The 27787-nt window shown below is 48.6% G+C and overlaps 2 protein-coding genes across 2 annotated transcripts; both read right to left on the reverse strand.

The window, feature by feature from the left end:
• Positions 1-8499: 8499 nt before the first annotated feature.
• On the reverse strand, positions 8500-10766 carry FAM71A (family with sequence similarity 71 member A). The gene has a single exon (XM_003273059.4). The coding sequence runs from the start codon at positions 10368-10370 to the stop codon at positions 8586-8588; it is 1785 nt and encodes a 594-aa protein (XP_003273107.1). The 5' UTR covers positions 10371-10766; the 3' UTR covers positions 8500-8585.
• Positions 10767-14766: 4000 nt separating this feature from the next.
• Positions 14767-26731, reverse strand: ATF3 (activating transcription factor 3). Its single transcript, XM_003273054.3, is given in 5 exon segments — positions 14767-16179; positions 17304-17411; positions 20296-20463; positions 20465-20539; positions 26538-26731. Coding segments are annotated over 5 exon segments (732 nt in total). The 5' UTR covers positions 26721-26731; the 3' UTR covers positions 14767-15981.
• Positions 26732-27787: the final 1056 nt, after the last annotated feature.

Here is a 27787-nt window from a genome sequence, read left to right on the forward strand (position 1 = left end):
CTGAGCTGGCCTTAAGACTTGCATGAACAATAAAATGTGGTGGAAGTTATTCCAAGTGACTTCTGAGGCTTGGTGAGAAGCAGCTTTCCCTTAGTTACTTTGAGACATTTGTTCTGAGGGAAGCCAATCTGACTACCTGAGGCCATTGTGCTGGAGAAGCCACACATTGGCTTTCCTGTTGACAATCCTAGCTGAACCCTGCCTTCTAATCATTTCCCTCAAGGCTTATCAAATAAGTGAGTGAAGCTATCTTGGACTCTCCAGACCAGCCCATGCTGCAGCTAAGTATTACTGATCAATTTCACTTTATACCACAAGGAGCAGAAGAATCACCTGGCTGAGCCCTACCCAAATTGCTGCTGTGTTTGTGCCTAGATTTTTTTATAAAACAAAACACACTGGAACAGGATGGTAGGAGATCTTTTTGTTTTTGTTTTTTAAACCCTTGTTTCGAACAGCAATGAAAAATCCTTAAAAATGTATAAATAAGACTTCAAGATTTTAGAGGTGTGAAATTTCAAAAGAAATCTGGAGGCTTGGCGTGGTGGCTCACGCCTTTAATCCCAGCACTTTGGGAGGCTGAGGCAGGCGAATCACGAGGTCAGGAGATCGAGACCATCCTGGCCAACACAGTGAAACCCCGTCTCTACTAAAAATACAAAAAATTAACTGGGCATGGTGGCAGGCACCTATAGTCCCAGGTACTCAGGAGGCTGAGGCAGGAGAATGGCATGAACCTGGGAGGCGGAGCTTGCAGTAAGCCAAGATCGTGCCACTGTACTCCAGCCTGGGTGACAGAGTAAAAAAAAAAAAAAAAAAAAGAGAGAGAAATCTGGAAGCCAACTTTCAATTTGCCCATTAAGGACTTTAGTACAAAACTACCATCTTCTATAGGTCATCATATTGTTTTCATTTTTGTTTGAGACAGAGTCTCACTCTGCCACCCAGATTGCAGTGCAGTGGCACAATCTTGGTTCACTGCACCCTCCCCCTCCCAGGCTCCCAAGTAGCCAGGAATACAGGTATGCACTACCATGCCCAACTAATTTTTAATTTTTTTTAGTAGAGATGAGGTCTCAGTGAAGCAGTGTTGTTGTCTGCGGTAAATACCCAGGTTCATCATCTCGAGCCAAGAAGATTAAGGACATGAACACACACGAAGAGTAAGTTTAGGAGCAGAGGTTTAATAGGCAAAAGAAAGAGAAAGGAGAACAGCTCTCTCCCTTGAGAAAGAGAGGGGCTCCCAAAGGGAAAAACCCAGCCTGCGGTGGACTACACCCGATTTTATAGGCAGGCTTGAGAAGGCAGTGTCTGATTTATGTAGGGTTCACAGATTGGTTTGACCAGTATGATGTTTACATAGTATTCGGGGAAGGCTGCACGCCCCACCCTAATCTTATTATGTAAATGGGGTCTTTGCCTGGCTGGCGCCATATTGTCTTCTCCTTACTGTACATGTGGTTTGACAAAGGGAAGGGAAGATGGAGCTGCCATTTTGAACATGCCTAGTCCCAGGTAGCCTTTTCCTATTGGCACAACTGCTAGCATTCACCTGTACAAGCTTCCAGCTTGCTTATCTATGTCTGCAGCTCGATTTTAGAGGCTGCTCTTTGTAGAAAAAAAAAAAAAAAAAAAACTATTTTGGGACTGCTTTTCATGAAAAGAAAAACCTTGCCAAGGACTCGCAGACCCTCACTATCTGCCTAAGTAATTTCTTCTTAACTCCTGTATCATTACTATATTGCCCAGGCTGGTCTCAAATTCCTGGGCTCAAGTGATCCTCCCACCTCAGCCTCCCAAAGTGCTAGGATTACAGGCATAAGCCACTGTGCCCAGCCATATTGTATTTTTTAAAGTACATTTTATCATGAAAAAGGGAGAAAAGGTACTACATCCTACCAGAATGGCTAAAATGAAAGAGATAAACACTATCAAATTTTGACAAAGATATGAAACAACCAGAACTCTCATATATGCCTGGTAGCAGTGTAAAATGGCATAGCCACTTTGGGAAATAGCTTGGTAGTATCCACTAAAGCTGAAAATATGCATATATTCAATTCTATTCTTAAGTATATACCCTACAAAAATTTATGAGCATTTTTTTTTTTTTTTTTGAGACGGAGTCTCGCTCTGTCGCCCAGGCTGGAGTGCAGTGGCGCAATCTCGGCTCACTGCAAGCTCCGCCTCCCGGGTTCACGCCATTCTCCTGCCTCAGCCTCTCCGAGTAGCTGGGACTACAGGCGCCCGCCACCACGCCCAGCTAATTTTAACCAAAAGATCTGTGTACAAATGTCCATAGCAGTAATCTTTTCTTTTCTTTTTTTTTCTTTTTTTTTTTTTTTTGCTCCAGTCAAGGGAGAAGCAGTGATGTTTTAGTATCCAGAAAGTGGAAATAACCCAAATGCCCATCAACAGCAGAATGAAATTGTACTATATTCACACCATGGAATGTTGTATAGCAAAGAGAATGAATGAACTATTACCAGAAAAGACATGGACAAATCTCATAAACACGATGCTGAAAGAAACCACAGTCAAAAAAGTACATTATTATGTGATTCCATTTATATATAGTGGGAAAAGGAAGCAACATTAATTTATGGTGTTAGAAGTTAGGATAGTGGTTACCCTTAGGGGTAGTGACTGAACGAGAACATGAGAGGGGTATTGGGGGGTGCCATGATGTTTTGGTTCTTCATCTGGGTGCTAGTTGCATGGGGTTGCTCACTTTATGAAATACCATTGAGTGGTATGCTTTTGACCTGTGCACTGCTCTGCATGTGTGTTATACTTCAAAATAAAGTATTAAGATTCAGGAGGAAGGACATAGCCTCAAAGCAAAGGACAGGTTTTTTTTGTTGTTTGTTTGTTTGTTTGTTTTATTTTGTTTTGAGACAGAGTCTTTCTCTGTTGCCCAGGCTGGAGTGCAGTGGCGGGATCTCGGCTCACTGCAACTTCTGCCTCCCCAATTCAAGCAATTCTCCTGTCTCAGCCTCCCAAGTAGCTGGGATTACAGGCGTGCACCACCAGACCGGCTAATTTTTGTATTTTCAGTAGAGACAGGGTTTCATCATGTTGGCCAGGCTGGTCTTGAACTCCTGACCTCAGGTGATCTGCCTGCCTCAGCCTCCCAAAGTGCTGGGATTACAGATGTGAGCCACCATGCCCTGCCAGAACAAGTCTTTAAAAACTAAATTTAACTTTATGAAAAGTTTTACGAAAAATGTACTATATTTGTCCACATTTTCCTCATCTCTCCTTGAACCAGTGTAAATTGCTTTAAGACAAGGTTCTGGGGCTATGCCAATGTCAGTGGGAAAAGAAAACAGGGGTGACAAGATTGGCATCAACCGATGCTGTGAGGAACAGGCCAGCTCTTTAAGGAAGGTGCCTCTCAGCTGCTCCTGGCTTCTGCACTCATGGTTCACACTGTGTTGTGTGCATGTCTAGGAAGATGCTTCCCAACCTTTTGCAGACCATGGCATATGCAGAAAATGACAACATTGGAATGGCACACTGGCATACCAGTTGGGGCTCCTTGTAGTCAATGCTAACTGGACACATCCTTCAGCCACCCCCAGGAAGAGAGAGATCAATACCTTGGCACATCTGTGGGAAAGCTCCCATTAGAGAGTGCGGGGAAGACACAGGCCTCCACGACACATTTCAGGCTCTCTAAACTGGCAAAGGGGAAGAGTCTGGGCTTCCTTTGCCCTTTTGTTCTCGAAGAGCCCAGCTGTGCACACCCCTCACCCCTGCACTATAGCTCCCGTTTGGGTAATGAAAAATCACAGGACTCAGGGGAGTTATGCAGCAATCGGGAATGGAGACCTGGAAAGACACACACTCCTCCTTGCTTTCCCGTGAGCCTCTCTTCTTGCTGTCCCCTTTACAACCAACAGTCCCTGCAGGGGGAAGACACTCTGCTTTAGTCAGTTCCACCTCCCTTCCGGATCTCATCCTCCTTCCAGCCTAATTTTCCTCACACTCTCATGCTCCTTCCCACTGCTCTTCCCCCACCCCCTACTCTCCTCCAGCACATCACACATTGCGCCTGGGCACACAGCTTGTCTGCCATCTATGAACAGGGCCATGTCGCCCAAGCCCTTCTCTTTCCCTGTCATGCCATAGCCTCTTCCAGGAACGCTCAGCCTGCTGTTTCCACTCAGACCTCCCCTCCTCTGCAAAGCCTCCTCCTCTGCAAAGCCTCCTCCTCTGCAAAGCCTCCTTCTCTGTGCTGCCCGAGAGCCATCCCCCACTTGGGTTTGTGTTACTGCTGTGTATGGCAGTATCTTCACAGTGCCTGATTTCCCATCTTGGCCCATCGTAGATGCTCAACAATTGTTTCTCAAATGACCACCAGCCTGCAGAGGGACCCTGACATGAACTCCACCCCACCCCGACTCTTGGCAGCCACTCACTGTCCCCTTGAGTCGGGATCCCAGCCTCTCAGGGGACCTGTCTTGCAGCCATTCCATGCTCTGTCACCCCGCTGCCAGGAGACTAGAGCCACGCTGCCTGGATGACACTCATCTTTACCAGCTCGCAGCTCTGCAGGCTGCCTGCTCAGGGGTGGCCGCCAGCTGAGGGCTTGAGCTGATTGCAGGTGAATCAGCACGCTGATTGTGGTGTGAAAAAGGGGAAGGGTGACTGTGTCTTAGCCTCAGTCAGTCCTGGCTCCCCTCCTTCCAGCCCTGACCTGCGGTAACAGCACATGGCCACCAGAGGCTCTATTGGGCGACTCATGCCCCGCGGAGAAAGGCCCAGTGGGAGAGCATCTGACCCAGTTCTCAGCAGATGAGAAAGGAAGAGTTCAGGAGGCCTCTGCTCTCAGAGGTCACCAGCGCTGAAGCCCCGCAGCCCCACCCGGCTGCCTTATCCTTGTGTTTTGCCCCTCATGGGTCTAGAAGCTGTTGTGTCACACCTTAACATCTTCCTCCTTGCTTGCCATGAGCCCCTCTGCTTGCCGCCCCCTTTAGAGAACAACAGTCATGGTAGAGGGAAGATGTCTCCACTTTTGTCAGTTCTACCTCCTTTAGGAGAGTGTCAGGCCTAACCCATGTGTGCCCTGTCTTTCAGGGCATGGAAAAGACAATTGTCCTGTTTCATCTTTTCAACACCTCTTGACTCTCTCCCCCTGGTCTCCTAACAGCCAGCTAGGTTCAGGGCCTCCCATCTCTGGCCAGGATTAGTGCAATGGCTTTCTGAAGGGTCCCAGGCTCCAGGGAGCCCCTTGCCCATCAAGTCTCTACCCTGGAGCCAGACAGCCCTCACTCCCATCAGACATCAGCTTCCAGTGGCTCCGAAAGGCCAGGCATCCACACAGTACCCCACGGCCCCGAGATCTGGCTGCTTGATTTTCCTGCCCTGTGCCCCTCCTCTCCCTGGCCCTCTACCCAGCAATCTCCCCAACACACTGTGATGTTTCAAGCCTTTGTACTTTGCACACATTCTTCCCCATGGCCTAATTCCCTCTCTCCACCCCTCACTCCACAGCTCCTCCACCTTTACCCTTTCTCCCCATTCTTTCTTCACCGGGCACAGCCCTACTTATCCTTCAAAACTGCCACTTCCTCTGTGGAGCCTTTCCTGAGCCATGTCCCAGAATCCCTCCTCTGAACAAATCCTGTTCCCTAAACGTGCATCTCTCATTGTATCTGTCACTCAAGAGTTGCAGTAATTACCTACACGCCTGTCCTGTGTCCTCCACCGGCTCTGTACCTCCATGTGGGACCCATGGCCAGCACACATCGGTGGTGCCCAAAAGCTGTTGCATTGGAGTTGTTCCTTCTGCCCCATCACCTCCCACCTTGAGCAAGTCCTTTAGATGACCTGAACTCCAGTTTGTTGATCTGCAAAATGGAGAGATGTGAGAATCAGAAGAGAACACGTAATGAAAGGGTGTTATAAACCGCTAAGGGCTGTACAAATGTTTGTATTGCATTTTTGTCTTCCAGACCAGTGTTTACCTACACTTGCCTGTGTGGAAATCAGAAGATTAAAGGAATGCGATGTGATCTTTTTGTAATTTCCCCGGTTGGGTCAAGGGAAAAGCTGGTCAAGAGTAAACCATTAATTCATCTCCCTGCAGGCCCCCCAATCTTCTCTAGAATTCTGGGTTAATGATTCCGAGGTTGTTCTCCTCACAGAGCCAATTCATATCTAATCTTTGGCATGTTCCCCCCTTTATTAAGAATAACTTGACTCACTCCATTAATTCCTCATCCTGGGGTCAGGAGCCTTGTTTTACAGAAGGAAATGGTGGCTGTGTGTAGGTCTTGGGCCTTCTTTCTTTCTCAACCCACTTTCTTTCATGGATTCATGCCTACAATTCCCTCTATGGACAGAAGAGACCTCTCCTTACCTGCATAATGAAGAGTGTGACTTTTCTCAAAAGTAGCTTTAGGAATTAACTGTGGAGGTCCAAGTAGCAAGGATGCTGTGACCTAACTCGTAACCCCCTCATGTGTGGTTTGCTTTTGGAATCCCAGCAGAAGAAATTTCCCGAAGATCTGGTATGGAGAAACCATTCTGGGCCCGGCTTTTAAATGTTTTATTAGCAGCTGGGCGAGGACTGGGCTGCAAAGAGATGCAGCCCCCGTCAGAAGCGATCCCTGGTGGGGAGCAAGGCCTGGAATTCCAGGAGGGAGGTCTGTTTATAGCTGAGGCAGAGGCTGGGGAGCGAAGCCTGGGAGCCAGACATGGCTTAAGGGTGGTCTGGACACTCTTGAGATAAGACCAACTAAGGACTATGAGCTCATTGAAGTTCCAAAGCCAACTCACAGCAGCTCACCACCAGACATCTCCCCTGCCCCCACATTCCCTCCTTTCAATCCAGGAATTTTGGTGCTCATCTCTATAAAGTTTTAGACCATGGTGGTAGGAACCTGGTAAGTCTCAGGTTCTTGCGTTGCCCGATTCTCCTTGGATTTGCCGGGTTTGCCTCCTTCCCATGTCTCAGACAGGTCTTTGCATAAAGAAGTGGGCTGGTAGATCTGCAAAGGTCCCTCTGTGTGACTGGAGCAAGTTAACCTCTTGAGCCTCAGCGTCCTCTTCTGTAAAATAGGGATATCATTCTTTCTTTCCCAAGGCTTTTTGTAATAATGTCATTCTCATCTGATTCTTAACAAAATGGGCCTTTTAGACTTAGATCACTTTTGTGCATGCATAAAAATGAAAGCATTAAGGAGAAGGAATTGGTGAATATATGTCTGGAGCAATAACTTCATCAGAACTGTCACGGTGATTGTAGGACCATTCTGATTCCAGAGGTATTAAAATGCAAAACACAATATTGAAATGCAAAACCCAACAAAATAATAAACAGCCTTGTACCTACCTCCTTGCTTAAGAACTGAAACAATTCCCAACACCACTGAAAGACTGTGTTCACCTCCTTGATCCAATCTCTTGCCTTTCCACCCCAGAGAAAACCACTGTCCTGAATTTTTTCCCACTCCCTTGGTTTTGTTTTACCAAACATGTATCAAATATGTAACATATTATTTGTATTTGATCTTGTTTGTGAATTGTCCCGTAGGTAGAATTATATCTTATTCTGCAATTTGCTTTTTAAAGTTTTTGAAAGAGCAAAACTTATCTATGCTAATACGCTAATATGTGTAGCTGCCATTTATTTGTCACTGCATATACCCCTCTCAATTCTGTTGAAGGAAATTTAGGCAGTTTCTAGTATTATTTTGCTATAAACATTCTCATGGCTGTCTCCTGCAACATGTGTGTTTCTTGGGAGTATACTTAGGAATGGAATTGCTAAGTCTAGACAGTGCTCCTCCCTGCTCTAGTTGCCAACACATGCTGCTGCTCCCTTACTCCCTCCTGTGAGTAGTGCAAGGGGGTGAGAGTTCTGTTCTTGCTTTGTCTTTGGATCTTCCAGGGTTGGGAGGGGGCAAGTTTATGAAAAAGAATGGGGAAAGGCCGGGCGTGGTGGCTCATGCCTGTAATCCCAGCACTTTGGGAGGCCGAGGCGGGTGGATCATGAGGTCAGGAGATCGAGACCATCCTGGCTAACACGGTGAAACCCCGTCTCTACTAAAAATACAAAAAATTAGCCAGGAGTGGTGGCGGGCGCCTGTAGTCCCAGCTACTCGGGAGGCTGAGGCAGGAGAATGGCGTGAACCCGGGAGGCGGAGCTTGTAGTGAGCTGAGATCGCGCCACTGCACTCCAGCCTGGGCGACAGAGCGAGACTCCGTCTCAAAAAAAAAAAAAAAAAAGGATGGGGAGATGGTGGAGGTACAGCTTCCAAGCTTCCAAGCTCCCAGCCTGACTTTCAGCCATAGTCCTGGCGAACCAAAGCCGGGAAGGGGTTGAGGAAAGCTGGAGCACTCGTCTGGGCTCTGCTGAGCATGGGTGTGAGGTGGGGCTCCCCTTGACTGGATCCTGGGGCCTCGGCTGCAGCACAGTTGACATCACAGAAGCCACTGTGAGGTCACTGCTGGGCTGTGGGACACAAAAATTCAGCCAGCAAGCCACTCTCAGATGTATGGTTCTTTATTTAAACGGCAGTAAAGAACGCTGGAATAGGCTCTCCAGGGACACTTCCATGAGCTCTGGGCCTTATTTAATGGGCTTCAAAGGTCACTGTCTCCATGATGTCCGGTGTCATAGAACCAACCATCTCCAGCCCCTGGCCACCCTCCGCTGTCTCGGCGATGGCCATGTTGGTGCTCCTCTCCACCATCTTAGCCATGATGTCCACATCTCTGCCATGTGGCGTGCCCACTGCTTTTGTAGTAAGGTTGGCTCTGACGTTCCTCAGGAAAGAGCTGATCCTGCCAAGTCTCTTGCTGGAACCGGAACTGGTGGTCGATAAGCTCCTCCCAGATCTGTGAGAGGTCCTGGACTCCTTTGAGATGGGCGTGTGGCTGACAGCTTTATGCGAGTCCCCGTGCCTGCTGCTCCCCGGGCTGCCACAGCCTTTCTCCTTTTTGTCATCTCTACTGGCTCTGTGGCTGAATGAGGACCTGCTGGGTGACTCTCGGGCAATTTTGTCCCCCCTTGTTTTGTGGTGGCTTTCACCTGTCCTGCTGCGATGGGGACTCCTTCTGAGAGCCCTGTCCTTTTCCCTTCTTTCCCTCCCCTCCTTGCAGGCTTCAGCACTGGCCTGGGTTGGCTCCCTTCCATGCTGTCCACTCAAGCTGCTCTTGCTCTGCCGGGTGGAGATGGGAGGTCCTGCTGCTGCATCTATGTCTGTTTCTGCAGCTGTCCTGCTGGTCAGTTCTATTCCTGCAATGGCCAGATTCATGCGGCCCTCTCGGGAAAGGCTCATGGATGTGCTGGAAACATGTTCTGAGGACTTGCCTGCAGCCCCTGCCACAGCCACCTTCGTGCTGTTTGGAGCCATGCTGGCAGTGCCTGCAAGGGCCATGTTGCTTTTGCTTCCTTCTGCACCGATGGTGGCTGCCCCAGCTATGGCTGCGCTCACCTGTCCAGGGGCAGAATTGGCTGCTGCCACACTCAAGACACCTGCTACGGTGCCTGTTGCTGCCCCTGCAGATGCCCCTGCTGCTGCTGCCTCTTTAATCGCCCCTGTTGCTGGCTCCTCAGTAAGCTCTGTAGATGTTTTGGGGATGGATACATTCAGCACGTTAGTGGGTTTGTGAAAGTCATGTTGGAGTCCCTCCTCTCCAGCATAAGCAGCAGAGGTGGCCCCACACACCTCAGAGACCATGTGGAGGCTCCGGATGCTGGCCTGGTCCTGATCCCCCTTTCCTTGAAGATTCACAGCTCCCAGGCTTCTCCTGTCTTTCTGAAACACAGGCATCCACATCATGTCTTCAGCTGGAATGCCACAGGTACTGCTGTTACTCTCCATGGGTGGCCACAAGACGTAAATTAGTTTTTCCCAATAGGCAAAGAGATCTTCCCGTGTGTCGAGAGCGGGACACAATTGCAGATAGCAAGATCTGCCAGTGGCAAACTTCAGGCGCAGCTGTTGTTTCTCATGGTCTTGAACAGAGATCCATACAAACTTCAGGGGGAGGAGCCTGGTGAGCTCTAAGTTCTTTGCTGCCTTGCATTTTTTTCTCTTGGTGGCCTGGCCATGTCCAACATACTCTTTGCAGCTGGTGGCCGGTCGCGCTAGCAGCATGACATCTGGGAGTGGGAGGATGGGGCTGGTGCGTGCAATGCCCATGGTCACCATACGGACACGGTTGTGCACATCAATCACTTCTCCCCTTTTGGTGATCTGGATAAAGTCGCTCTCAAATATCGGTGCATACTTGAATATATCGTACTCCCCCTTGTACAGTTGTTGCTGCAGTTTCCCCATGGTGGTGTTGAACATGCCCATGCTGGAGCCACTCTGGGCCGTATAATACGGCAGCAGAGAATCACCATTCATGGTCGTCTTTCAGCACAACGGCAGCACTGGTGAGGCAGGTCTCTGGGTCTTCCTTGGCCTCGGTGGCAGATGAGGGACCAGTGGTGCTCCTGGGTCACAAAGATGTCTCTGCAGCTGGTCTCTCAATCCCACCCCACCCCACAGGCCCCCGCTGTTGCCTCAGAGCCTCCCAGAGGCCGGGGTGGGGGTGGGAGCACGGATGATTGCTGTGGGGGGTGCTGTAGGGTGCCTGGACTCCAGACTCTTCCAAGACGTAGAGATGCAGTGTGGGCTCCAGAGAGGTTTTCTTCTGGGTCTAACCCCCTGACCTACACCTCTGATTTTTTTAACTACAGTTTGTAGTCTCTGTCCCTAAGAGTCTACAAACTGTAGGCCTAGTGACAGGAAGTGACCACCCTCTCTGCCTAAACCCCCTGTGCAGCCATATTTATCTTCTGCTTCCCTTTGTGACCTGTTGCTGTCACATACCCCTTTGTTCTCATCCCCCAGGCCGGGGCCACAATCCCCTCACTAATAACTCCATTGCCCCCATAGAGGACAGCCCCACCCTGCCAGGTACTCAAGTGGGCGCCAAAATAAAAATTTTTCAAATGAGAAAATGTTGTATGGTTGCTTCCCCTGCCTCACCCCCAATTCAAAAGATTTAGCAACTAGGCAGGGTCTATAGGAACGCAAGATGATGGGATAAATTTGAACCATTCGAGTACACGGTTTAAATTTTTTTTTTAACCTAGAATTCGCAGTCTTGGTTCTTAGCTCACTCTTCCATAAAATCTCAGTTCATGCTGACAATGGAAATCTTTAGTAATAACCTCAACCTTTAATAATAACATGAGAGATTGCTTCTTCCAGGCGCCATACTATGTATCAAACTCTATTGCAGTTTGATACTATTGCAACTCTTCTCATCTTACAGGTAAAAAAACTGAAGTTGTGTAACTTACCTACATTCATAGAACTTGTAGGCAGTGGAGGTATTATTTGAATACAGGTCTTTCTGCTTTTAAAGTCTTCCTTCTGAACCACTACAGAACTTACAAAAAAAGCTTGGGCAAGCCAAATAAGTTGCATAATTCTGTGTGTGTGTGTGTGTGTGTGTGTGTGTGTGTCTGTGTGTCTGTGTGTATGCATGCATGTTATGGAGAATCCAGGACAACCACTTCAGAAAGGGGCTGGGCTGAGTTGGGGATTAAATTATCCAGGGGGCCACCTCTATGCCTCTCCTCCATCATGTTTATACCAACATCCTGTGTCAGGGAGCCCAAATATTTTCTCAAGGTCCCCAGTGTTTGCCCTGTGCCTCTTCTTACCCCCTACCCTGTGAAATGCCAGGAGAAGAGGGTAGGATGGAAAGTGTGAGCTTACATTCCAGGATCCTCTCAAAGGCCCTCCTCTACTAACCTCTCTACTATGCAGAGGTAGTTTGGAAGCCATTTACATCCATGGGGAACAGATGCCACTATACCTCCTGCCTTGCCATGCCCACAGAGCGAGCCCAGGAATAAGTAATTTCCAAGCTGTTACCTGGAAGTTCTGAGAAGGAGCTCCTGCTTCCAACTCTCTTTTCTCCCAGCTTGACATTAGGCCTGAAATCCTACCTTAGAGATTCAGTCCTTGAAGATAAAGGCTAGCTCTTTCTTAACATACACACACCTGTCTATCAACTGATGAATGGATAAACAAAAAGTATAGTATCCATACAACAGAATACTATTCAGCCACAAAGAGAAATAAGGTACTATTACATAATACGCTAGGCTGACACTTGAAAACATTATGCTAAGTGAAAGAAGCCAGCCGTGTTGTGCGAAAGGCCACATATTGTATGATTCTATTTACATAAAATATCCAGTGCAGGCAAGTCCATAGAAACAGAAGATAGATTAGTGGTTGCCAGAGGCTGGAAGGGGAATGAAGAGTGACTCCTTAATGGGTACAGGACTTCCTTTGGGGACAATGAAAAAGTTCTGGAACTAGATAGTAGTGGTTACACTGCATTGTGAATGTACTTAATGTCACTGAATTGTACACTTCAAAATATTACAATGGCAAATTTTTTGTATATCTTACCACGCACACACACACAAATGTATATACTCTTGTTTGAAACCATTGCTGTTAAAAACAAGCATAGGCTTCAGCTTTGGAAAGATCCACTGTGAGACCTCGAGCAAGTTACGGAGCTCTTCACTCCCTCATCTGTAAAATGGGGATAGCAGTTGTTGTGAGGATTAAATGGGATAATACATGTGAAGTGTTTAGGGTATTGTCCTACTCAATAAATGTTAGCTTCTGTTAGCATTAGTCCTCAACAGTCCTTTTAACCTCAGTGTAAATTCCTTCCTGAAAGCAGTGTTTGATGAGATTGTGTTAAAATCTTCTGGAGTTAGAGCCACCATGAGAACACAGGATGCTCAGTGGGCAAATGTGACCTCCTTTCAGGCAGATTCTAACTGGAAACACTGTTCACACCACAAAGAAACAGTACATGAACCCAACCAGAGGTTATGGGACAGGGAAGAGAGGAGAAAGCTTGATATGGGTTGGAGTGTTGAGGGTTTATTCAAAGCCCATGGGGAGAAATTAGGATACAGACGGAAAATAGTATTTTTAGTTAACAGAAAATGGAAAGATTCCATTCCAGAACTCCTGTCCTGGGCCAGAACCCTTTAAAAGCTCTTGACTCTCAAACAGGTGTCAGGCCAGCTCTCAGGGAAAGCCAAGGGGGCAGGTGGAAGGCAAGAGAGAGGAGGGAGGGTGGCTTTCCACACCCTGGCAGTGTGACATCACCACTACCAACAGGAGACAGCTCAGTGCAAAGACACTGCCAAACCGGGTGCTTGATATTGGTGGTGGCCTCATCTAAGTTTATTCTCTCAGATCCCCCCACCTTCCCTTTCCTCTAAATGTGAAACAAAAGAAACTAAATGACTTGATGGTAAATGCATAGTCATCATCCTTTTTAAAATTGAAGTATCAAAACATAAACTTGGCTACATAAAACAATTTTTAATGCATTTATGATAGAACTTCATTTACACCTACCATACACATCAAGTTTTCTTGCCATAGCCACCATCCGCCCCCAACTTCCTTCCTCTCTAATCCATTGTTGTCTCTGGCAGCTTACAAATTGTCTTGTGTTTCATAATGGCTGGTGGCTGGTACCTCTACCCATAACTAGAAGGTAAATGCAAGGAACGTTTTCCCCTCCACCAAGAAAAGGAACATAGATTATCTCCTGAAAGAAGTGCTGAATGGTATTAACATCAGATGGCTCTTGACAGATTAGGAAAGACCCCTGATGTGCAATTAAGAGAGTAAAATGAAGACACCTGTGTCATAAGTGCTCATTTAAAGGAACCATACATGAGGTCCCAGAAGTAGACACAGAATTCATGTGAATGAATCTGACATTTAACGAAGACAGTGCCTCTCTGAAGAATGGCACCAGTGGCGAGTGGCCAGTTTTTATGTCCAGCCTGTGAATGTTATAGAGAAGCACAAAATGCAAGGGGGCCTGGCTCTCTTGCAGGCCTAAGGAATCATATGCCCTGGAAATTCCAGGAATTCAGTGGAATGCCTTTCTTTGAGTTATCACACCCATGCTGTCTAAAATGGTTCTCTCTTTCTTCCTCCGGTACCGCTTCCCCTTCTTTTCTGATATGTATTTGCAACAATGAGACACACATTTAGACATGATAACAGATGTAACTCAAGTGAGTAACTCTCTGAGACGAGTTCTGCGGCAGAATGTTAGGGGTCAAAGGTTCAAGCTGAACAACAGGTGTATGTTTTAGGTGTTTGTACATTCAGAGAAAATAATTAAGGTATCTAGCAATTCAGACTTTATATCAAAACTCTAAACACCAAACTGTTGATCTAAAGGATATATTTGGTGCCACGTTTCAGGGTTTGTCAATGAAAAATTGTTTTTTTGTTTGTTTGTTTGTTTGTTTTTGAGACGGAGTCTCGCTCTGTCACCCAGGCTGGAGTGCAGTGGCGCGATCTCAGCTCACTGCAAGCTCCGCCTCCCGGGTTCACGCCATTCTCCTGCCTCAGCCTCTACGAGTAGCTGGGACTACAGGCGCCCGCCACCACGCCCGGCTAATTTTTTGTATTTTTAGTAGAGACGGGGTTTCACCGTGGTCTCGATCTCCTGACCTCGTGGTCCGCCCACCTCGGCCTGTCAATGAAAAATTGAGCATAAGGTGCCCGAGAGTGAGGAACAGGACTGAAAGCCAACTATCCCATCTAGTGATGCCCCAAAGAGCAAACGATGACATCTGGAAAAGTTTAAAGCTAGGCACCCCCCATAATGGGGAGGGAAAGGCAGGGAATCGCTAGATCTCAGCAACTGACAGATTTAAATGAACAGAAACCAGCAGAACACATGTTTACCATGTCTTGGTTCCAATATTTATTATTCTGACAGGTTAGGAATACTAGGATAAATAAGTAATATTTTCTCTTACAGAAAATTGTAATGATACTATTGAGCACAATTAAACACTCTGAGAATTTCACAGAAACATCAGAATTTTAACAGACAGTAGCCAGCGTCCTTGTGGCCAGTGTGAGTGACTTCTCACAGCTGCAAACACCCTGGGCCAGATTTCTTAAAACAGCTACATGACAAAAACAATGCTATTGACATCCAATAATGCTAAAGCCTGGGCACCACCTAGGCTTCACTGACTGTGGTTTCCAAACATGTCTCCACTGACTGTGGTTTTCAACCACAAGGAAAATGGAATATTCTTTGGCTCTTCCAGCCTAGACACAACTCCTGACCTAAGTCATTGAGTGGAGAGTCCTAACCCTTTGGAAGTTGAACTTTCTGCTTTCTTCCTGTGACTTTGGAACTGAGTTTGCAACAGAGGACCTGCCATCATGCTGCCCATGGATTTTGTGCTAACACTGGGAGAATTCTGTTCTCCAGGGGCTGACAAGCTCTTCTGGCCACCTGAATATCTTGAGATACTGCACGTGGTGACAGCCCCGCCCCCCCAAACTCTTAGAAACCAGATCTGAGAAAAAGCATATAAAAGTCACATCAGTGTTGTGTGACACAAACATCAGAAGAGTACACTGCCTAGTTTTCTTGCACACGGAATTTCTGGACATAACAGCATATTTGCTAGAAAGCACAATCCTGGCCGTTGCACAGCTTCACTAAACGCTGTTCTCACTCCACATTCCCTACGAGTGACAATGGTAGCCACGGTGAATGAGATGGCCCCATCCCTCCCACCCAAGGTACAGACACTTCTGCATGAATCCTAATGGTGGGCATCCTGGTTTTTTGTAGAATCCAGATGATAGGCGGGCAGGACACTAGCTGGGGGCCATCTGGAACATAAGAATGGCCAGTGTGTTAAGGCCTAAATCCTGGAGTTGAGGCAAAGATGCACTTGCCTTGGTCCAAGACCCACTCTGGGGCAGAATGGGAAAGGCCCGCTGAATCACTGCAGGCCCTCCTGCCTTGATGGTTCTCTGCTGCTGGGATTCTAGAGGTACACAGGAAGACAGCTCTCCAATGGCTTCAGGGTTTTGGGTATAAAATGAGGATTCAGTGAGGACTCCCCAATTGCCCCCATACCACGACTGCTTAGCTCTGCAATGTTCCTTCTTTTATCTGTTGGATAAAGAGGTTTCTCTCATCTTCTGGAGTCCGCCCATTCTGAGCCCGGACAATACATGTGGGCCGATGAAGGTTAAGCATGTATATCAAATGCTGCTTCTCGTTCTTGAGCTCCTCAATCTGAGCCTTCAGTTCAGCATTCACACTTTCCAGCTTCTCTGACTCCTGGAGGACAAGCAACAGAGGTATCAAGAAAGGAACCAAGGGCCAGTGAGGACGGGGTGGCCTGGGCTGCTGCCTGGATACAGGGGTGTACCTGGGACACCCTGGGGCTCATCAAGCTGGGAGAGGAAGATGGGAGATGGGAGAGCAGCACTGGGTTTAGGAAAACGCAGACCCTCTTCTTCAGAGAAGCCCTGGTGATGCCACAGAGGCGGCCTGTGACTCTGCTAATACTGAAGCTGCAGTTCAGATACCTCATTTGCATGAGTCAACAGCCCATATGCAGGTCTTCTGGACCCAAAAGGGCCTTGGGAGCTGGGGAGAAATCCAGACTTATGGTGGCTTAGTTGATTCTGAGTCACAGATCTCAATGAGAAGCTCATCTCCCCAGAAAAAATGTATATGGCAACACACAAAATTCCCTAATTTTCACTGATCCCCTGAGGCAATCAACAGAACTTTTGGGGATCTGTGGGACATGGGTTAAGACTCTGCCCTGGCCTGTCCACATTTGGAGGAGGGACACGGCCACTGGAAAGACTGCTGAGCACCACCGGCCACCCTGCTTGCCCACAAAAGTTATTTCCCCTAGTGTCTCTCAAGGCGGGCGGGCTGAACGCAGCCAGGGGCTCCGCTTGCTGGCTAAGCCAGGCAGAAGGGCTGTAGAGTTAGGAACCAGACAAGAATGTAAAGCAAGTGTAACCACTGCTTGTGGATTAAGGAAATAACTTGTTTGAAGAGATTAATTAAAGGCTTTTCATAGTGAGCCAAATGAGAGCTGGCAGCTTTCTTTTCTCAGGAAAACAGTCAAGTGAAGCCTCTTTAACTGGGCTGGCATGTCCTGCAGCCTGGAAGCTGATGGACATGTATGAACCGGCCGAGGCTGCTGGGAGTTGGGCATCAGATGAATTCACACACCTGCTTTTATACATCCACAGTCACATCCATTGTGTTAACTGCTTTGCCACCTCCTCATTCTGCAACTGGCATTTCTGCTACCAGCTACAAGGCCCTTCTTGGGAAACTATAACCAAGTAGGGGATTTTCTAACTCTTCTTCTGATAGCCACATGAAGCCGGTGAGGACAGGCGTGAGCGAGAGGAAGGGTAAGGCTGGAAGGCACTCACTTTCTGCAGGCACTCCGTCTTCTCCTTCTTCTTGTTTCGGCACTTTGCTGCTGCAATCTTATTTCTTTCTCGTCGCCTCTTTTTCCTTTCATCTTCTTCAGGGGCTACCTATAAAATCCAAAAGGAACACATTTAAAGGGTGGTAAGAAATGCCACCTATCTCAAATACACTGCCTTTTACTGCCAGCAAAAGCTGGCAGACAAGGGCAATGCTAGCGCTAAAAGACCCCGAAAAACTAACGCTCTAGGCTTTTGTGTGAAAACCCCTACACACACACACACACACACACACATATGCACACACACACGTGAGTGAACAACAAAAATCAAAGTTAAAATTATACCGGCAATATATTAGTAAATTAAAAGTTAGCCAATTTTAAAAATGCATTTGGATTTTGAGATGAGGATAATATGCAAATTGATAACTATTGGTACTAACTGTAATCATTTAAAGCTGAAACAGATTCTGTTTGGTAAACATCTCCTTTCTCTGAGAACCAGGAATGATCTCAGGATCATCACCTAGCCACCCTCTCCCAGCCTTTTCTTCGATTCAAGACCCAAGGGCAACCCCATTCACCTCTGACTTCACCTGGAGCATCAGAGCACCAGCTTCCCAAATTTGGGAGAAGCCCATGATGCTCCTGCAGAAAAGGCACCTAAGCTCATTCCCAACCAAAGTGGCATTAATCGGCCCATGCTGGGGTGCCACCTGCAAGTGGTGAACTAGGACAATCTTTTAGATCAATCCCACTACTCCTTGCCCAAAGGCTGCAATCATGCCAGTTTAGTAAGCGTGCAACACTTCCACTTGCCACCACGAGGAAAAGGCCAACAACATGGTGGAACCTCAGCTCTGACATCCTTAAGCCACTATGGCATCGCCAGAAGCCGCCTCCCAGACTTCTCACCATGTTTATTATTCCAGGGGTCTTATGCAAGGTTGCCAAGTATGGAACAGTGCAAGTGTGTGAGACAGAAGTGAACCTGGAGCAACACCTGGTCCCAAGGCTGTGAACATTGCTACAGGGAAGGGTGGGGCAGGCTGCCTGGTCCTTGCTCTACTGTCTGGGTGCTTGGGTCCTAGTGATGATAAAAACAGGGACCATCACACTCCAAGCTTCTTCAGAACAACTGGACACAGAAGGTGGCCTCATCCTGACTCATGGCTTTAAGTGCCATCTATATGCTGATAATTTCCAACTCTGTTATCTCTAGCCCAGACTCTCCTCTGAACTCCAGACTCACATATTCAACTGCCTGTTTGACATCTCCACAGGGGTCTGCAGAATAGGACAGACCTCCTGCTCTTGCCACCACCCTAACCCCTATAATCCCAAATCTCAGCAGCAAATGGACGCTCCATTCTTACAGCTATGCTGGCCAGAAAACTCAGAGTCACCCTTGAGTCTTCTCTTTCTCTCATACCTCACATCCAATCTATCAGCAAATCAGCTTTACCTTCAAGTCAGATCCAAAGCCAACCACTTCTCAGCACCTGCACTGCTCCCTCCTGCTGCAGGCCCCCTGACTCATATGGATTCCTGCCACTGCCTCCTTTCTGTGCACTCAGCTTCTGTCTTACCCCTACTGCCCATTCTCAACATGACAGCCAGGGTGATCATTTAAAAATATAAATCAAGGCTGGGCATGGTAGCTCACGCCTGTAATCCCAGCACTTTGGGAGGCCGAGGCCGGTGGATCACCTGAGGTCAGGAGTTTGAGACCAGCCTGGCCAACATGGAGAAACGCCGTCTCTGCTAAAAAAAATACAAAAATTAGCCAGACGTGTGATGGACACCTGTAATCCCAGCTATTTGGGAGACTGAGGCATGAGAATCGCTTGAATCTGGGAGGCAGAGGTTGCAGTGAGCCAAGATCATGCCACTGCACTCCAGCCTGGGTGACAGAGCAAGACTCTGTCTCAAAAAAAAAAAACGTGTGTGCGTGTGTCTGTGTGTCATGTGTGTGTGTGTGTCGAATCTTGTTGCTTCTCTGCTCAAAACCCTTCTGTGGTTTCCCACCTCACTCTGAGCACAGGGCTGCATCTACACAATAATAGTCTGTAAGACCCAATATGACCAGCCCCTACTTATCTCCCGCCCCTATATTCTGCCCCACTGCACAGCCCACCAGGCACCAATACTCCCACCTCAGTGCCCTTAATTTCTTTTACCAGATACCCACGTGGCTTCTTCCCTCTCCTCTTTCCTTCTTCCTTTCCTTTTGACCTCTGCTCGAAAGTCACGATCAGTGAATCCTTCTCTAACTTCCTAACTTAAAACAGCAAACCCGGCTGGGTGCGATGGCTCATGCCTGTGATCCTAGTGTTTTGGGAGGCTGAAGCAGGAGGATCACTTGAGCCCAGGAGATTGAGGCTACAATGAGCCATGATCACCCCACTGCACCCCAGCCTGGGTGATGGAGCAACACCGTCTCTAAAAGCAAAATGAGTCTTGCCCCATCACCCAGGCTGGAGTGCAGTGAGGTGATCATGGCTCATTGCAGCCTCAATCTCCTGGGCTCAAGCAGTCCTCCCACCTCAGCCTCTCAAGTAGATGAGACTATAGGCATGTACCACCTTGCCTAGCTAATATTTTTGTAGAGATTGGGTCTCATTGTGTTGCCCAGGCTGGTCTCAAACTCCTGGACTCCAGCAATAATCCCACCTTGGCCTCCCAAAGTGCTGGGATTATAAGGGTGGGCCACCATGCCTGGCCTGAAAAGTTTTTAAACCCAGCATCCCCACCCCTACCTGTTCTCTCTGCCCCGCTCCCTGCTTTTTTCTCCTTTGCACTCATCTCTTAATGTATTTAAGTATGTTATGTATTGTCTGTCTTCTCCCAGGAGAAGGTAAGCTCCCTGAAGGCAGTGGTTTTGTTTGTTTCACTCTCAACAACAGCCCCCTGCCTAGAACATGCCCAACACACAGTGGCTGCGAGCGAAACATGTGCCGAAAGAATGAACACCTGTGGTAGATAGAACCCACCTCGGCTTTTGTGATGGACACCCCGAGGGGTCTGTCGCTGACAGTGACTGACTCCAGCGCAGAGGACATCCGGTGGCAGAGGTGCTTGTTCTGGATGGCAAACCTCAGCTCTTCCTTGACAAAGGGCGTCAGGTTAGCAAAATCCTCAAACACCAGTGACCCAGGAGGGGACAGGCAGGGGACGATGGCAGAAGCACTCACTTCCGAGGCAGAGACCTGGCCTGGGTGTTGAAGCATCATTTTGCTGAAAGACACATTGAAACCCAAACTGTTTCAGGGGCTCTGGGGCATGGGATCAAGTCCCCCTCCCCCACCAGACCTCCAACACCAGAGCCCCACCCTCAGAGAAAAGTCCCATAAGCCCTTGGGTTTCTGTTTTGTTTTTATTTTATGCCATCCTCATCTTAAGTAAGACAGGTTATTAAAATACCCACAGCTCAGTGACATGAACAAAATGCCTATTTGAAATTTATAAGGGATGATGTTTCAGGCTACTCTGAATTCACAAGATCTATGAGTTTTGGCTGGTGTGCCTATGTGCAAATGTGGCCTCAAACAGTCCTGAAAGAGGAAGAACATTTTTTAAAAATCAGTGAGGCCATTTTAAAAATCATGAGTTATCTCATTTTCAGCCTCTTTTTCAAAGAGGCTTGACATCAAGCTGAAACTATCAGTGACTGGAAGTAAAAGCAAAAGGTGGGGAACCCTTGAATTTAGCAAATACATCTCTGAAGCTTCTCTCCCGGAAGTTGGGCCCAAGCAATAGCAATGAGAAAGGTGACTGTAACCAGGTGCGTTTCTTCACCCCAGACTTTGGCAGGGGATGGGGAGGTGGATTCTTAAGGTTAAGGTTGGCAAAGCAAAAGGTCTTAAAGAAAAGTGAGGCACCGTATTGTGGGGGAGTTGTTCAGGCCTATGGTATAGGGATAGACTTAGGCTGGGTGTGGGGGCAGGGAACCCTGGGGCTGGCTCTGGCACTAAAGAGCAGTGACTTCAGCTAGTCATTTCAGCTCTCTAGGACCCAGTCTGTGTCTGGCAAATGACTGACAGCTCCTCCAATGCAAGCATTGAGTCTCCACCATTGCTTTACCCAGAGCCTGGCCCAGTGCCTGACTCGCCAAGCCTCACTGGCCAACTGAATAAATGAAGTGGGGATGGGGTCATCAAATCAAATGGCCCCCATGGTCCAAGGTTACCTTTCTCATTCCCATTGCTTGGGCCCAACTTCCGGGGGAGAAGCTTCAGTGATGTATTTGCTAAATTCATCTCCCTCTATTATTCTATAGCTTGGTGAACCCAAAAGGATGACAAAAGGAAAATAAAGAGTAGAAATAGTGACAGTTCCATGGCCCCAATTTGGAAGAGTCCCCCGTAAGTCTTGGCCTGCTGTGTACTCCCTCCAGCAGTGGCCATTCCCCCTCCTCCCTGCAGTTGGTTCCCAAGGGACAATGAGTATAGGGATGAGTGTAGGATGAGTGTGGTCTGGGCATTCCTCTCAACCGGGGATCTGTGGTCATTAGCACAGTCCAGACAGAGAAGAAGCCCTCTGGCAAGTCTCGAACATTTAAGGAGTGCCTCCTTCATACCAGAAACCTTAGGGGCACTATCTCATTTAATCCTCATGAGAATCCAGTGAGTTAGGATCTAGCTGCCTTTTATAGATGAGACAACTGAGGTTTAGACAAACTAAGTCATTTGCCCAAATTCACAGAATTAATATGGGGCAGCATCAGGATTTGGAATTAAGTTAATTTGGCTCCAGGATTCATGCCCTTAATTTGTACATTGCAAAAAACGAACAAATATTATTCTATATTACAAAAACAAACAAGTACTATGTTATATTGCAGAAACAAACAAAAAACCAGAGCAAATTTTTTTGGGGGCAGGCCTTAAGGTAGGTAGGAGGCCTGGAAATGAAGTGATGGAGGGGAGGCTAAGTAAAGATTCCTCAGGATAACTTGAGCTCTGTTTAATGAACTGCTAATCTTTATGTCAGGATGCATACCCAGGCTGCTTGCTACCTGCCTTCTGGGAGTGTGAGCAAGTGGGTCTCTTATCCACAAAATTCCCAGACTGGGGTCAGACGATGAAGATTTGAAGCCCACTTACTCCATTATGTGTTATCATTGTACCTCCCAGTGGCTTTTTCTCCTCTGTTAAAGAGGGCTTGTAATAATCGCCCTATTTTCCCATAATATCCTATGAGGAATTGAGGAACTAATACATGAATATGCCCTGGAAAACATTCTTTGGCCAGGAGCTGCATGATTACTAGGCCTCCCAGAGATCTCTCCAGCCCAGGGCTGACTCTCTGACAGAGGCTCTGTGGGGTCCAGGAGGGAGGGCGGCTGGTCACCCTCTGATCTCAAAGGCTTCTGAATAGAATACCCTGACTTCAAACTCCCTCTGGAGATCTAACATACACCAATGGAGGCAAGACTTCCAGGCCAATGAAATCTGCCCTTGACTAGTCAAAGAAACCCAGGCTATGTATGTAATTCTTTTCCCAAAGCCCTGTGTCATGAGTCAGAACTGAAGTTCTTCTCTCAATTTAATCCTATAATCTTAGGATGCTGGGAGGATACTTGTCGCTGTCAGGCAATAAACTCTGAGAAACTAGCCTTCTAAAGCCAGAGGCTTAAGATTCTCCCATGCATTCACGTTTCCCTTCCCTTTCCAACTTTATTAAAAACTCAGTGATTCAGGGATGACATTCAGAGCTACCACTGGGCTGGTCTTTGTTCGGAGGCCTGGATGGCTCCCTTCTACAAGGGTACTTTGAATTCCACTGCAGTAGAGTGTAGTTCCATTTTGCCACCCAACTAGGTTTATTAATGAGCTCTCAGGGCTTGGGGTCTGCTGTTTGTGGCTCCTACCCCCCACCCTTCTTCTTATGTAAAGTCAGCAGTCCCAATGAAAGAAGCTGAAGAATGTCAGTGGTATGGAATGCTTTTATGAAAAGCATTGGGTGGGCTTCCTTGGGGACATAAATGGTTGTAAAAATGTTAAAAGCCTTTCAGAAAATAAAACAGATGTATCTGTCGAGATTTGGGTTTTCTCGGCACTAGGCTAAAGCTTAACTTCTTGGGATACTTTCTAGTTATTCCTTTACTCAGTCTCTTGAGGTATGATTCAGCCTAGACTAAGGCTGTGTCCCCACAAGGAAATGAAGTTAAATCTTCAGACAATTTTTCAGAAAGTTGAGATCCTCAAACATCCTGGTCATTGAAAAAAATTCTTTGGCGACCTCAGATCAGAGTTGACTTTCTATGCTGATCATAAAATTGTTCAGACTTGCTACCAACAACTTGCATTTTGTTTCTGCTTAATTATTTCCAATCAGAAATCATGTTGTATCATTGGCAGTTTCATCATTTTCAAGAAAGTGAAAGTTTACTCATGTATTCCTTTAACTGGAAATTCAGCTCCCAGATTTTTATTTCCTAGTAGCTACAGCTACAATGAATTTTCACTTTTAATTTTCATCCTCTTTCCACTAAGCGTTGCTCGCTAAGCATCTTGTGTTACTAGGAAGCCAATACTGGCCTTTCACTAATCTTCATATCTTGGTCTTCCTCCCAGACCTCTTGAAGAGGTGCAAAGCTGGGCATCAAGGGCCAGAGACAATGTTTCTAAGCCTATCAGTGCCACTCATAAGCTGAGCACCCACCAACAAATCACTTAGGCTTTCTGGGCCTCTCATTCTCTTCCTCTGTAATTTGAGATCAAAACTGCCTGCCCCAAAGGGCTGTTGAGAAGGACACATGAGATTTGCATACACACTGGGTAGTCATTATTACTGTGACTCCATCTTCTCAGTTTCAGGAAAAACTCATTCTGTTGTTATCAATTCAATAAAGCCCTGTTAGTGAGGAATTAACTGGAACCTTCAAGACATTCAGGTCAGTCAGAGCCTCTTTTGTACTCTCATTGACCCCAGGTTCTTGACAGACCAGATGGATTTCACCCCACTATTTGCTGACACCAGCATTTCTCCATTACATATTTGAAAGAGAACCAAATCTCAGATATAAACCATTTCTCCCTTGGAAAGCTTCTGAGGCATCTTGGCTATGTCCTTCCTCCTCCCCTGGCTAGGTAAAACTTGAAGCCACTGGCCCTGTCCCATGCCTAGCCAATTTTAAAAAGGAAGGAATCATGGACTCTATCTAATGGAAATCATGCCCTCTCAATATTAGAATCATCTAGGTCAGATTCTCATTTTATAATGAGTACATTGGTCCAGGGAGGTAAAAATGACTTGCCTGAGGTCATAAAGCTGGTGAGTGGCCCAGCCCATGCCAAGCTGCTGACCACCCACCGACTGCTCATTTCGCTCCATCACCAATAGGTATCGACCGCCTCAAGGGATCAACCAACAAGGCAACCAGAGAACAGAGCCATTAGCCAGGTAGATAAGGGGTCAAGAGTCCTGGCACCTGGTACCAACCACAGAGGAGACTTTGACAGGACTGAGATAGGGAGGGGCTATCAAAGACAAGGGCCATGGAGAAAAAGGAATTCTATAACGGCTAAAGGGCAAGGAGGAAGAGAGAGAGAAAAAGAAGGCTCCCAGCACTGCCACAGATGCTGGGTGCTGTATCTTATCCCCACTGCGGGCGTGGGGTGCTGCCTTCTTTGCTGTCTCTGAAACCATTCCGACAGTAACTGCAATCCTCACCCCATCCCATCTTTGTCCAGGATGTCCTCAAAGCAGGAGCCTGTATGTTGTAGCATTATTCTACAACCAATGCTAGCTGCAAAACAATGGGGATAGTAATACCAATGTTTTGCCTTCACTTTAAGTTGCGGAGACAGAAACTTCGAATAGAAGATATGACTGTCACCTACAATGAAAGGGGTGCACTGAGAGAACATCCAGGTTTTCTGGCTCTCCTTTTTATTCTGGAGTCATCAAGGATTTAATAACTATTTTATTTGTAAGAAAGCATATGTGACCTATGCAATGCAATTAGGGAAAAGAAAATGTTTAGGAGGAAAGGAAGTAGATGAGAGATGAAAATGGGGGTGGGGGGAGCAGAGAAGGAGAACGAATCCAGTGGAAAGAAAGCTGGTGAGGGAAAAGATGCTCTGCAGAAAAGTCCCCTTTCCCCCACTGTCTGGACGCTGGTGAATGACATTAGATAGAGACCTACCCCATTCAAGTGCCCTCACTGGCTCCTTTTCTTCCCACTACACCACTCCAGAATCTGAAAATCTCCAGACAGAAAGGACCTTAGCAGTTATCTGGTCCAACCACTGCATTGTGCCCTCCAACACGCAGAGGGGGCCGGTACTGCCCATGTGCCCTTATTTCCCGGCTCGGTATACTGAGCCTTAGCTCAACGACATCGATTGCAGTGTAAGCGGTCAGAGTCCTGGCACTAGACCACAAAGCCGTTCTCTCAAATATCTGCACAACTGGCTCCACACCCTCGCTTCCCCGCCACGGTGGGTCTCCCGCGGACCCGCCGAAGGAAAAGCCAGAGTGAGAGTCCCAGGTGTGTGGGAGTCCCGGGCTCGGGGTTCGGACACCAGCCGGTGCCGGGAGCCCTCCCCGTCTTCCGCCCTGGGACAGCGCGACACCAGCGCTCGCCACTTCCAAACCTATCCCAGCTAACTTTTTCTCGGGGTTGCCTTCACGGTCCTGCCGCCAGCGCTACGGGGTGCCCAGGGCGACCCCCAGCGGCCGCGCCCGCGACGCCGCCCGGCCTCCCGCCCCTTCCCCATTCATTCCTCTCGGCGCGTGGGGCAGCCCTCCCGCGAGCCTCCGGCCTTCGTGCCTCTCTGCCCATCCCGGGAAGGACAGGCTCCCGCAGTGCCGTGTCTCGAAGCGAGGGATGGAGCGGGACGGCGAGCGGGGCAGCCTCGGACACCCCAGCGCACCCGCCCGCCCACCTTACGCCCTCTCCCAGCCAGGCAAGGCGGCGCCGTCGGCGCAGAGAAGCGGCGCTCGAGCCTGGCGGCAGAGTGGACGCCCGACTTCCGTCACCGGGAAGCTTTCGCGCCCCGAGTCAAAAGAGAAAGTTAGTTCTTTCGCTTTGCGGGAAACTTTTCGAGGCGCCGAGGAGCAGCGGTGGCTTAGAAGAAGTTTAAGCCAGAGTTATTTCCAAGCCGGAGGCTGGGGGCGCGGATCCGGGGTGGGTCAGGGGTCGGCAGACTGGTTACTTAGAGGGGCGCGAAGGGAATGAAGGCGAGCAGCCCCCGTCGCGCTCACTCCCTCGGCTTCCAGCGCTCACCTCCAGGCTCCGCTCGGGGCGGCCAGGGTCCGGAGGACAGGCAGGGTCTGGACGGGGGCGGGCGAGCACCGAGGACTCACGGCCGGCGCGCGGGCTGAAGGGTGCGCTCGGGCGGCGGCGAGCGAAGAGAGCTGTGCAGTGCGCGCCTGGCTGCGTGCGACTGTGGCTTGGAGAGCGTTGCATCACCCCTTTTATAGCCCTCAGGCTGGCGGCGCGGTCGTTTACTCCGTGTTGCCAGTCCCAGGCTGACGTAATGCTATTAATAGCTTCCCGGGAGAACCGGCCGAACGGAGCGGAGGAAGGGGGGTGGGGGAGGGGCCAAGGCGGGGCGGAAGGCGGGTGAAGAGTGGGGGCACTGGTGATGCAAGTTCGGGGAGGAGCCAGCCCAGGCGCGTTCCCTCAGCCTCGCTCACTGAGACACACACCAGCCCGCCCTCTCTCTCCATATCAGGACCGGAGCCGCCCGGGATAGCCGCCAGATGTGCGTACTCGCTGCTGCGTGTTCCAGGCATGACCAATGGTGCCCAAGCCAGCGGCATGACTCCACCGCGCTGGCATCTCTCCCTCCGCTAGGTTGAGGAGCGGGGGGGCGGGGAAGGTGGGGAGGCGGGTCCCGGCCCCAGCCCAGACTAGGTGAGGCTGGGAAGCGGGCACGACCTTTCTCTAAAATGCGTGGTCATTTTCTGGAGCTTCAGGAAAATACCCCCTCCCCCACTGGCCTCCTACTTCTCTAGCAGGGGCGGAGTAGGGGCAGAAGCGTTAGTCTGTGGTTTGGGGAAGGTGTCCAAAGTCACCCTTCGGTGTATCCACGCCGTTACCCGCCGGGTGTGACCTCCGCGGCGGGGACCGCGAGAAGCCCGCCGGTTAACACAAAAGCGGAGGGCAGCCCTCGGCTGACACCGTGCGCCCGAGCCCGCAGCCCCGGACACTCCACATGGACGCACACGCAGGACAGCTCCGGGCTCCGAGACTAGGGCAAGTGGTAGGATCGTATCGGTTCGATTTTTTTTTTTTTTTTTTTTTTTTTTTTTTACAATCACAAAGCGTTTGAAATTGACAAGAACGTGTCAGTGAAACCAACAAGAGAGTGAAAAGATCGGAGTCCGGGAGGAATCAGAGGCAACCCCGTGGGAGGGTAGGAGGGGGCAGAAGCCAGCGGCCAGGAGGAGGGGGAAAGAGAAGGTGCTTTGGGGTCCGCGAACCTGCCCAGGCCTGGGGGGTCGCCCCGCTCTCAGGCAATATTTAGGGAA

This window comes from Nomascus leucogenys, chromosome 5 (assembly GCF_006542625.1).
Source record: "Nomascus leucogenys isolate Asia chromosome 5, Asia_NLE_v1, whole genome shotgun sequence".
NCBI lineage: Eukaryota > Metazoa > Chordata > Mammalia > Primates > Hylobatidae > Nomascus > Nomascus leucogenys.

Excerpts from the sequence above, each read along its gene's own strand:
- FAM71A (XM_003273059.4), bottom strand. The coding sequence starts at position 10,370 with ATGAATGGTGATTCTCTGCTGCCGTATTATACGGCCCAGAGTGGCTCC.